Below are 12,789 nucleotides of genomic sequence, written 5' to 3' on the forward strand. Positions count from 1 at the left end.
TGAATCCATCTCCGTCCCGCTGGGTGGAGCAGAAGGGGGGCGGAGGGGGGGCTCCCAGTACACACACAGATATGAATCAAGGACAGAGTTTAAAAAAGTATAAAGGACAGCCTGGGTCGCCCACTCACTCTCTCCCAGGGTCTTCTCGATTAGGTCGTGCTTGGCCTCCAGCTTGGTGATCAGGTTCCTGCCTTCCAGGAACTCCTTCAGCTTCTACAAACACGTGCAGAAGAAAGACACGCCGGAGTCACAATGCGTGTGGACTTATTTATTACCGCTACACAGCGTTCAGCTTTGTCAGTTGGAGGCCTAATCTCGCTAATGCTCTTGCGAAATTAGGAATTATAAATGAATAAGCCACTGACTGTGAAGTAAAACTGCTCCGTCTCCTGCTGATTGGCTCGCCGCTTCGCCAGGCTGGGTTTGCTGAGATAGGACTCGCTGAAGGTGGACTTGACCGACTCCATGCTATTGCTGTGGTGGAAGCACTCGGACACGTCGTAGTCCTCCACCGTCACCATGTCTTGAATAGTGGACAGAGTGGCCTCCATGGTTTTCTTCACCTAACGGGCAGCGAGGGAGAGGAGAACACGTTACGAAACAGCGGAGGTGATCGACGCGCAGCCCTAGAGGAAGAGCAAGAAGAAAGATGTCCCACCTCTTCATTCTCAATCTTCAGCGTGGAGAGGCGGGACTGCAGCTGCTGGCACCTCTGGAGCAGCTCGTTGTCCAGCGGCTGCTGCGCACACATCATTCCCATCTACAAAAACACAAGAGTTAAGATTAACGCTTTTGTTTGGGGGGGCGAACTCACTCTGATGCAAACGAGCACAAGCACAACGCTGCACTGTACCATGTCTCCCATGTGGGACTGGAAGTCAAAGCGAGCCGGCGGGCAGAAGACGTTGTTGTAGGTCTCCATCAGCTTCTGTTTGTCCCCGTTGGGCTCCAGACTCTCAGCGGCCACCTCCAGTGTCTCCAGGCCAGTGTGTTTGGAAGCTTCTACGTTCTGCTCCGCTGATAAGTAGGTCCTCAGGGCGCGGTGCAGGCTGGCGTGGTAGCCCAGGTCACAGCACTGTCGCACATGTCATACATAGTATGGAAATGTAAACATGGTTGGTGAAAGCAATTACTTAAAGCTTTCCGCTTCTAACATGTACTAAGGTCTTACACAGCAGAGACACTAAACAAACATGGGGATAGAAATGACAAGGAACCAAGTTGTAGGCTGAGAACGAACCAGGAATCGTGCTCAGCTAATGTGATGCGTGGAGCCAAAAACTACAGTACACACTACGATTTGAAGATGTCTCCAAAAGTGACTCAATCCCCACGGACCTCCATGTTAAAATGCCTGACTTTACAAAACTGCACACAAAAAGGTTTCTTTACTCACTCCTGACAGCTGTACATGGGGTAGATTTTGATTTCTCTGATTGTTTTTTAGTTATGCTTTATTAATCCCTCATGTGAAACGTTGTTCTCATGAGAAATTTGTTCCGTTTTCTTGCGGTGGCAAGACCTCCGGGGCCAGATCATTTTCATGAGAAACTCAAGTGCAGAGCTCCCGGGAAGTCCTCACACGCGCACGGGAGGCGCTTTCTTATTATTTTCGGGTGTCGGCCGGTCGTTTCGACGGCCGCGGTCCGTCGGATCACGCCGTTCGCTCAGGATGCCGATCTCTGCCCAGGAGAGGTTAGCAGTAACGCTGCGAATATTAGCATCGGGGAGCTCACAGAGCAATGTGGGCGCTAGCGTTTCCGCATTAACCGCTTCCAATTTCTGGCCAATCACAAAACACCACACGAGAAAAAAGCTCTGTCGAGAACAAGCCGCGAGAACTTCTTGCGGAGTATCTAACAAGCTTTACCTGCCCAGGATTTACCCACCCACCCCGTTTTTGGATTTAGTTGGACTCAGGTACCACCAAGACGGCAACGGCCAGAGCTACAACACTGTGCTTAAAAACTTGTCTTCATTAAACCAATTAACGACGCATGTAACAGAGGGTTCGTCCATCTTTATATACAGTCAACGACTATTCCAAACTGTTATGCAAACACCTGGATACAGTCCATACTTTACAATTGCGTCTCTGTTAATCTGTTCATAAAGTAAAAACTGCATGATTACTGCTTCAGAAGCTGGTACCTGCTCAAAAGATGCAAAGACTTAAAAGCGGAAAAGCAACTACTGTTCGTCACCTCGAACCATCAGGCTCAGCTCAATAGGAGCGTCGGTTTCATCAGGCGTGAACACACCTATCTAGATGTTTTGCCTCCCAGCTCGTATACGTGTGAAGTCTTGGGAAGTAGAAGGGCTTAAGAGGACCGGTCCCTTCATTAGGAGGACTGAAGCTAATCTGAGGTGACTGACCGAGGGGCCACCTCCGGCTCAAACAGACACGGGCTCGCACAGCAAACACTACCGTCTGCAAATGTGGAGCAAAGCACCATGTTTATACTCACGTCAATAATGTCGGCGAGGTCGTGGATGTAGTATTTGAAGACGCAGCCGTTGGTGGCCTCCAGAGCCAGCAGGTACTCGTTCCTGGCCTTCATGGCTTTCAGCCTGTTCTCTGTGTACTTGGCTTGTCTCTGATAAGAGAGAGAGAGGGTGGGAAGAGATAAAAAGGAGAGGAAAAGACGTGATGGCAGAGAGAGAGTGAAGGGGGGGGGGGGGGTAATAGGTGTTAGAGTGAAACACCTCGGTATTGATTCGAGATAATAAGGAGAGGGGAAACCGTGTCGCTGTGACAGGCCCCAGCTGCAGTAGACAAGGTTAGCAATAAGCCAGTCAGTCGTGCCCTTATAAATCATTCATGACACACACAAATACATCTGTGTGACAACAGGTGGGGCAGGTGCTCTCTGCCCTCAATTTCACCCTCCTCCTCCTCCTCCTCCTCCTCCTCCTCCTCCTCCTCCAGGCCAGGCGCCGCTCACCTTCTCCTTCATCTTCTCGATTTTTTTGACACTGGAGCGTCGCACGGGTTTCTCGTCGCTCTTGATGCTGGCCAGGGTGTCGGGGGAGCGGGGTGTCTGACGGTCGTCCTGCCGACCGGAGCGTCCCATCTGCTTCTCCTCCTGCTTCTCCGCCTCCTTCAGCTTGGACTCGGCGTTCATGCTGTCGGTGTTGTACATGTGGTACGTCTTCATCACCTGCGAACAAGGGCGGAGATTTTGCAGACAACCGCGGATGTTTGCCTCCCCCCCCCCGCCCACCCAGCGTGTCTCTTTCCTCAGCTCTGGCTCCAGATCAAAAGCGGGATTATGCAAGTCAGCATCAGGGAGCGAGAACACCAACAGCACAATGCATAGGCAGGCTTTTTTCCTACTTGGACTGAACCTCCGGCAACAGCATTCCACAATATGGCAGGGAATGAGTCACACAAACAGCCTCCACTACACAACACTACTGCGCTTAGAGGTGGAGCGCACCATGAGGAGTTACACACATGAAATGGGAGTGCGTTTGGTGCAGTGTCAGCCTTATTTTAGTGACCAACACCAGAGCCATCATTACACCGCTCTGCTCAAACCCCTCCGACCAAACACTGCAGATATAGAGGCACACACTGGCCTGTGTGCGAGCATGCACGTGAGCGTCACTCAAACCAGATCTATTTCTATCTCTTACTATGGACTATAATTACAGTGTAAGACTTGCTTTTATGGGCCTGGCTGGGCCGAAGCTACACGCTCAGTAGAAAACCCACACATATGCAGACAGTGAAACACACTCGCGTTGCCTCAGTCCTTTTGGCAGCACCATGGGTGCTACAGCGCTTATGACGGTGTAAAAAGACCAAAACATTAGACTCTGAGGTTTAGCGGGTGTAATTTATAATTTAGCTTTGTAGCGCAGAATCATTTGCAAATTAGCTGCGAACGCAAACTACAATTGAGCCTGGGTTTTGCAAGAATTTGTGGTGCCAGATGAACGCGGGTGACCAATATTGATCTAGCGAAAGTGGTCTCCTTGTATTTGTGTTGTCTTATTAACTTGTCCGCTCATATTAGCCAGACAAGGGAATTTGGTTTTGAAATACTTTGCGAAATAAAAGTAATATGAGCACATCTAATAACGCCAGTGAGGAAGAGACTGCCAACCCTAGCACTACAACAGTAAGGGCCTGTTCAGACCTCGCATTAACATCCGATCTGGGCAATCAGATCACGTAAAAGTCAGGTGTGAACACCCCCAAGGACAAATTGAGATCGCATCTGAAAGATCCGATCTCTGACCATATCTCGAGGTGGTCAGTTTAAGTCCAGGTCTGAACACACGTACCTAAAGCTGACCGGATGGCCCAGATCCGAACAGGCCCCAAATCTCTCTCTTTCTCTATTGTGCTGCTTCAGTACACATGATTAAGGATTTTTCATATAGTGAGTGTAATGCTTACCGTGTAAAGCTCATTTAAAACTTTCATCAGGTCCTCGTGCAGCTGTACACCAACCTCTTTGCTCTGAAGAGACAGAAAAAGATGGACTAGTGTTAAGAAACAGTCCTAACCAGTGTATCATTTTAATGTCATCACAAGGTGAAGGTTCTTGGTCATCCAGGTCATGGTATATCCAAAAAAAACAAAGCTGGAACAAAAGCAACTGCACACGTTGGGTCAATTTGCCACTCTGAGTCTTGAGTCCATCTCTGGGCTTGTTCAAACTTGATCAAAACAGACTCTGGTCGTGAGAGTTTCAGATGTTCACCACCCGCCGATGTTCCAAATAAAAACCTTACTGCCGAAGCCCCTTGGATGAAAATCCAACAAGTCCTGTCGCCTTTGTTTCAGCTTTTGTTTTTTTTTGATTATCTCCTCTTATCTGTTCATCTATACCTGAGCATTTCTGTGTCAACCTATTAAATCTATACCCACATTCGGGAATGCGTGTCAACCAGCTGCCCCGTCATAAATCAAGGCCAGATTATCTGGCTGAGCAGGAGTGGAGAAGCTTCTGAGCCAGACAAATGAGAAAGGCGGTAATGGACTTGATGGATGTGAAGGGAAAGCTACTGATACTGATCTCTACATGATGGCAGAGGCAGCAAGAGGACAAAAGAGCCAAAGACAGAAGGCCAAATGATGGAGCTGCAAAAGATAAAAAAAAACAAAAAAAAAAACACGAGGATGGAGAGTAATACAGACGCCACCATTCACCAACTACTCACTAACAGCAACTCCACACACAACCAGAGTGTATATACACATAAAAATACGCATGCAATCTTGGCTCCTCTCATACTTTTGCATAAACATGCTTCAACTCTCCTAAACTACTAAAAGAGGCCCATTCAAACTTTAATATTCATCCAAAAGAGAGCCATGAAATCACATCAGGTCAGTTTTCAGGTCGGACCTCCTCTCCAGTGTAAAGAAAGAGGAAATACCACACAAGCTTACAAAGCATATGGCACACATGAACCCTGGGTTCTTGGAGCCGAGAGCACAAGATGGATTATAAAGTGTTAGGAGATCAGACATGGATGGTGTGCCAGTAAAGGGAAGGTAAAATGTTGTTAAATTTTGCAGTTAAAATCGTTTTAAACTATCGTAAGACTTGTAGTACCAGCAAATGATACATGGACAGAATTATTTAAATCCCGGTCATGTCCTTAATGAGCTGATACAAAAAAGAGTGCAGAATCAACACCAAGAATCTGGGCTGTCAACTCTGATAAACTACACATTTCTCGAGGAGCTAATGTTACTTGATTAAACTGGTGCCAGTGACAGCGGAGATCAATGGCCGGCATCTTATCTGAGTTTATGAACCGGAAATATTGTTATTTCCAGTTCTGCAGGGCAGATGAGTGGACCTCTAATGACTCTGGGACGGCAATCGGCTTTAACAACCACATACAGATGAGCTGAGGTGAAATATAAAGAGGGAAAAACAGAGGGCCCAGAAAAAAGCCTTGAGGTGCTCCCAATAATTGTGAAGGAGTCGTTTCTTAAATAGAGACTCCTCCTAGGATTCTTTAAACTAGCATGGACAGCTAAGAGACAGCAGGCCTGGAATAAGGACTGCATTTATTTTATACTTATGAAGCTTATTAATAACATTCTTCTTTAACTTGTAATTCAATCCACACTCGGGCCACGTCTCTCATAGAAACCTTCCAGTGATTTGCATTCCTATCCTTTTCATTCCAACCATTCGGTCACGTCTACTGCAGGCAAGCATGTGTTTCTGCATTAAACTAGGGTGTAGACCTTCTACCTTTTAGTTGGGTTCAACTGAACCCAGGTGTCTGCAAAGAGCTGGGTTAAGTCATTGGTACAGTTTTCAGCAAGGCCTGTCGTTGCACTGAACTGCTCACAAGGAGGAGTTTAAGTCTGTACCCCACCCTGTTTAGTATATCAAGAAACACAAGCCATTGGTATAGTGAGGTCCAGAATATGTACACAGATTCAAACGTATACAGAGTATTCTGTGTACAGAAACAAAGAGCGGAAAATTTAGAGGAGGGGAAAAATGGATATGGAATGCAGGATGAAAGCAAAAGCAGATTTCCCCAGCGTATGCCGAGCATCTGTCTTCTATGCAAGAAGGTGCAGAAGAGGGTGCGGTGTACTGGAGGTTTATCTGTGAGCTGTTTAAAAAAAAATGAAGTTTGGTAAGGTGAAAGGTACCTTATTAAAAAAAGGTGGCGAAAGCGAAGGAAAGGGAGGAGGGGAAAAGGAGCTGTTTACATGAAGATGGAACGAGGGGGGAGGATCAGAAATCACAATGATGAAGCTATTTTAGAGGAGCAGGAAGGTCAAAAAGAGAGGGATAAGTGCTGCCGAGGGGACAAAACGACATGGGAAGAGATTTAGGGTAGCACAGCAGATGAAAGAGGTAACAGGATAACTGAAGTTTGTCCTGCCCTCTCTCTTTAAAGCGCTGTAGGAAGATCATATTATGTGACAAAGACCAGACCACACCCAATCAAAAAGCAATCAGCCGTGGCCGAGCCAACCTATCAGTCAACCACGGATGCTGACCTTTGGACTTCTCATTTTTCCTGTGGTCGTCTAGTCTGGCTCAACACCACCACAATAGAGACCAGGAACAGGGGCGCTTTATTTGGCCTAAGGTCGTGCACCAGTCTGCATCCTGGAGAGAAATGTCTGAGACGAATGTGTTGACTTCTCCAATGGCCCCTGGCTCTAGTGCTATTTATGCCACTGACTGGAACCGTTATAAATGAACTAATTATCCACTTAATTGGCCATCAGAGCTGGGCAGCCTGTTTATCACCCAGACATGACGGTAGCAACCTCCGTGCCAAATATGAAAATGAAAGTCAAGCTATGACTCAAACCGGAGCGACAGAAAGAGTTTTTTCTTACAGTTTTATCAGACAAGCGGAGGAGTTTTTTTGTTTTTTTTTGTGCGCTCTCATCGCCTTGCGATCAAAAGTATAAATGCAGTTCAAAGACAACGTATCAGGTCGGAAATCAGCAGCCTCTGCCCTGACATTCCACACACAGACGGCTTCACTTTCCCCATCTACACACTTATCTCTCGAGACTAGCGAGGGGTTTTTTCACTGACTACATTAGTTTCTGCGCCCACTCCTAACCCTCCTCACTTTCAACGCTCGCCTTAAACCTAACCTTTAATGTTTTAATCTACTTGCGAATGTAAATCCAGACTCAAGCTCTATGCACCAACAATGACCTCACCTCACCACGAGACGTGTTCATGCACTGAAACCCACAACAGAGCAAAACAGATGCTTGTAAATCAAAAGATAAAAAGCAAGAGGTGATAAAAAAAAATACGTGGCTCTTTACATATTTGCCACATTAGCTTGTATATTTAGTCTAATACGTCCGTCCTGGTGATGAACCGCTGTCTGAGTGGAGAACTCTGCCTTGGTATTTGTGCTATGATGTAAACCCCCTCTCACTCTAGTCCAGTTTTCTTGGTTCTCTCGCTTTTTCCTCCACATTTCCTCTTTTATCTCCCACACCAGAAAAGGCAAAGATCAGAGGAGACAGGAATGACAACAATAAGGCTCCTGCACGAAGCGCAGTCAGAATAACTTCCCCTTGCTCGAGGTTCAGCTGAGTTGCTGTCGGTCAATAAATCAGCCAAGACGGAAAACAGATGCCGGAGGAGACTGACGGACATGGCAAAAAATATAACGTGGTTTTAGTATATCAGGTTACATTTGCCGAGTTCTCTTCCTCCTCCATTGTTTGAGGCAGGGGAGGAGTGTACACCTACCAGCTGCATCTTTTTAAAACGCCCCTTAAAGCATGAGAACAAACTCAACAACAAATCAAATCCCATTGGAGAAAAAAACAAAACAAAGAAAAGCTCTGTTGCGTTTATTGCGCGTGCTTACCTTCTTGAAGAGTCGTCCTGAGTCCTCGCTGATCTGTGCAAACCTGGGAATGATGTTGTTGAGGTAGAGGTCGGACAGAGTGGCGTGGTCGCGGCTTTCCCTCTTCACCTGGAGCAGCAACAGGTTCCAGCAGTTCACTGGAGACAAAATGCTCTGCTCCTTCCTACGCAAACACACAAAAACACGGAGTCTTAAAACGAGCGACTGTTTAGATAAACGGCTAAAGTGAAGTCTCATTAATCTTCTGCTGACACACACAAACATTACGACCACTGACGGGAGAAGTAAATAACACTGACCATCTTGTGACAATACAATGTTCTGCTGGGAAATTTTTGGACCTGGCATGTGGATGTTACTTAGACATGTACCACCCACCTAGACCCAGACCAGGCACCCCCACCCCATAGCAATGACACTCCTTGATGGCAGCAGGATGTAGCCCTAAAACGCTTTAGGAACAACTCAAAAAAAAAAAACATGAAGAACAGCATGATGTTGACCTGGCCTCCAAATTCACTAGATCCCAAACTGATCAAGTATCTGTGGGATGATCCACAGAGGCCCCACCCCTCAAAAGCCCCCCCACTAACAACATCCTGTTGCCAGACACCACAGGACACCCTCAGAAGGCCCATGTCCATTCTCTGATGAGTCACCACTGTTTTGGACTGGAGTGGGCTAAAATAAAAATCCAAGGCTGATCAGCAGTTACCGGAAACCTTTAGTTACCGTTTACGCTGCACAACGCTAGTCACACCAGATACTGAAAACAAGGGTTCACATACTTATGCACCTCACGGATATTTACAATGATTGATTTCATTCAATAAATACGTGTTTGATTTGTCTAATTTTACAGTTAGACACAGTGGCGAGGTGTTAGCACTGATGCCTCACAGCGAGAAATCCCCGGGTTCGAATCCATGGGCCGCCGACTGGGTCCTTTCTGTGTGGAGTTTGCATGTTCTCTCTGTGTCTGTGTGGGTTCTCTCCAGGTACTCCAGCTTCCTCCCACCATCCAAAGACATGCTGGTTAGGTTCATTGGTGATTCTAAATTGGCCGTAGGTGTGAATGTGAGTGTGAATGGTTGTCTGTTTTTCTCTGTGTTAGCCCTGTGATAGACTGGAGACCTGTCCAGGGTGTCCCCGCCTGTCCCCGCCTCTCGCCCGATGACAGCTGGGATAGGCTCCAGCAGACCCCGTGACCCTTCACAGCAGGACAAGCGGTTACAGAAGATGAATGAATGAATGAATTTCAGGAGTTGAGTGAAAAGGATTCTGAAGAGGTTGAATTTTAAGCGGCACTGTAGATACACAGGTCAACTTAATGTAAAATGTAAATACAAGCATACAGTACAAAAAAACTTTGTTGAGATAGCAGATGCAGAGAGAGAACACCAAACACTCACACACACAAAGGACTGGTAAGCCAGCCCAAACAAGGGATTCAGCCAGGGTACAAAACCCAGCAGGAAGAGGTAAGGCCCCCCCAAAAACACAGCTGTCGTCTAAAGAAATTAGGGAGAGGAGGCAAAAAAAGAGCAAAGACTGTTATCATCTCTCTCTAATAGTTCAATACTGTTCCACTGTCTTTGTTTCGAGCGCCCATGAAGCCATTACACAAACGCAAGGCTGCTAATGCCCTGCTTACAGGACAATACAATGGCTTTTATGGGGTGTGCACACACACACAACCCGTGGACTGTGTTAGTGCACGTGTGTGTGTGTGTGTGTGTGTGTGTGTGTGTGTGTACAGTATGAGTTATGGATGATCCACGGATGATCTAGTGGGTAAAATGGATTATGAGCGAGTGTAAGTGGATGAAAGACGGCCTTTGTGTCGTTAAGAGCAGCTTTAACTGGATAGAGAGAGCAAAGAGCTGCAAGGCATTTACATCACACACACACACACACACACACACACGGCTGGGGGTGAGGGAAAGTAGAGCAGTGACCCAATCGTACACAATGTCAAACAGACAGAGAAAGTCTTTGATTTTGGTGAGGGGTGTAGAGTGGGGGGTAGTGTCCACCGGGGAGGGGGTGTGCTGTGCGTGCGGTAAGAATCCGATGGGATGAGTCAATGACGGTGATGTGATGTGATAAGCTGGTACTGGCTGTCACTGGTCAGACGGTCCAGTGACTAACTAACTGAGAGCAAACACAGTCCTAACCCCTTCATGTGTGCTACACTAAGAGCACCAGTCATCTGCACACACGCGTATCGCTTTCTCTTTCAACTTCTCTCTGCCGACGGCTTCTTTTCCGGTGAGTCTGTCTCCACTGGTTACACAACACAACAGAAACAGGGCAGCACTTCCTCTGTTGGCTAAAGAAGCCGGCCTCTCTCTGCCTCTGCCGTGTGACACGTCACCTTCTGCACACTAGCGATAACAGTGGCAATGGTGAAAGCGGCCGCAAAGTCAAGACTGAAATTGTCACATGCTTGGGCACTCTGTTCTGCTGGGGTTACTTCTTCTATCCATAGACGTGAAGAACAGAGTTTATTTCAGTACATCAAGTTCATTCATTCATTTTCTGTAATCGCTTGTCCTGTGAAGGGTCGCGGAGGCGCTGGAGCTTATCCCATCTGTCGTCGGGAGAGAGGCGGGGTACACCCTGGCCAGATCGCCAGTCTATTGCAGGGCTAACACAGAGAGACACACTCACGCCTACGGCCAATTTAGAATCAACAATGAACCTAACGAGCATGTGTTTGGACAGTGGGAGGAAGCTGGAGAGAGTACAACAAGTTATACATCGATAAACCTGAGATTTTTATTCAAAAAATAAAAGTTTCGGGCGGCACAGTGGCGAGGTAGTTGGCACCGATGCCTCACAGCAAGAAGGTCCCGGGTTCGAATCCATGTGCTGACTGGCCTTTCTGTGTGGGTTCTCTCCGGGTACTCCAGCTTCCTCCCAAACCAATGAACCTAACCAGACATGCTGGTTCATTGGCGATTCTAAATTGGCTGTAGGTGTGAATGTGAGTGTGAATGGTTGTCTGTCTCTCTGTGATAGACTGGAGACCTGTCCAGGGTGTACCCCGCCTCTTGCCCGATGACAACCCCCCCCGCGACCCTTCACAGGACAAGCGGTTACAGAAGATGAATGAATGAATGAAAAAGTTCCTCTCTTTGGGCTGTTTTTTTTTGCCTAAATTCAGCAAATTTTCCATCCGTGTCAAAAAAAAGAGATATGCAAGATTATGGAAATTCCAACCTACTTTCAAACGGTGATTCCAACACCCCTTAAGCACTCTGTACCCCTCACCAAAATCAAAGGCTTTCTCTGTCTGTTTGACATTGTGTACACTTGGGTCACTGCTCTACTTTCCCTCACCCCCATCCATGTGGGGGTGTGTGTGCTGCAAAGCTGCTTACTGGGCATCTAACATGTCTGGCCTGGCTACATTTCTTGGTTTTAAAATTTGGCCCAACCGAATTTGTAATTGAATGTCCCTGCCCTAAGGGGTCAGGGGAGTCATCAGGCGTGATCTGGCTCACGTCCATTTAAGCGTCAAGACAAAGCTAGCGTGTCCACCTGTCCTCTCGTGAGGGCGTGGGTTGATGCTGAGACCTCAGACGTGGCCTCCTGTCCGATCGCCTCCTTGGGATGGTACCCCCTCCCCTCTCTGCTCCTCTGATCCTGGCTGTCTGTTCTTCTGTCCAGATTTATTTTAAGCATTTCATACTACGCTACACAAATCTACACTGCACGTTTATTATACTTCTCAACAGCTGCATGCTTTCTCAGTACAGGGTATATATTTTCAATAGAGGTTGTTCCTTGTTTTTCGCAACAGAAACCAGACGTTATAATTTGTTCAAGTTTTGCGAGGCCTGCTTAAACCTTTCACCGAGCCAGCGACGATGCGAAATGCGCTGATGATGCATGTGAAACCAATAAGCGAAAAAGAGGCCGGAGTGTAGCAGTTCTAAAAAAAAAAAAAAAAAAGACGCTTTCGTGATTTGAAAAGCTGAATTAATGAGTTCCCAGTTCTCATGACTGTGAAACCATTTTCAAATCCAGATTCTTGATGTACTGAGAAATACATAAGATTGATTTTGATGGACATTTCTAAACAGGAGCAAACACTGGACAGCCACAACAGAAACACAACAAGAGATGTTTCTGGCCACGGGTGGCCATGCAGTCATGTGAACGGACCCAGGAAACCGCACTGAAGTAATACGTATGCAGCTTATTAACAGAGGAACTGGACTAATATTTAGCATAAGGGTAGGCTTTGAATGAGTGTACGACTTGTGAGGGCTTCTCCATGTGACCAATCAGCCTGTCAGCCTCAGGGCACACACACACACACACACACACACACACACAATAACCCCAGCCCCCCACCTCAACCACTGCTGTATGCAGTACGCCAAATAGCACGAATACCAGGGGTCTCCACGGGATCAACACACTCACAACCCT

At 47.0% G+C, this 12,789-nt stretch overlaps 1 protein-coding gene across 2 annotated transcripts in view; it reads right to left on the reverse strand.

The window, feature by feature from the left end:
• Positions 1 to 12,789, reverse strand: part of srgap2 (SLIT-ROBO Rho GTPase activating protein 2) — a 60,315-nt gene that overhangs the window by 10,791 nt on the left and 36,735 nt on the right. For both annotated transcript variants that reach the window (XM_084543557.1, XM_084543556.1), the window contains exons 3-10: positions 8,347 to 8,509; positions 4,409 to 4,471; positions 2,946 to 3,161; positions 2,469 to 2,597; positions 854 to 1,075; positions 659 to 760; positions 366 to 563; positions 129 to 213 (exon numbers count right to left, since the gene is read on the reverse strand). In XM_084543557.1, the coding sequence (XP_084399683.1) occupies positions 129 to 213; positions 366 to 563; positions 659 to 760; positions 854 to 1,075; positions 2,469 to 2,597; positions 2,946 to 3,161; positions 4,409 to 4,471; positions 8,347 to 8,509 (1,178 nt within the window). The remainder of the gene's footprint in view (positions 1 to 128; positions 214 to 365; positions 564 to 658; positions 761 to 853; positions 1,076 to 2,468; positions 2,598 to 2,945; positions 3,162 to 4,408; positions 4,472 to 8,346; positions 8,510 to 12,789) is intronic.

This window comes from Chelon labrosus (assembly GCF_963514085.1).
Source record: "Chelon labrosus genome assembly, chromosome: 4".
Taxonomy (NCBI): Eukaryota; Metazoa; Chordata; class Actinopteri; order Mugiliformes; family Mugilidae; genus Chelon; species Chelon labrosus.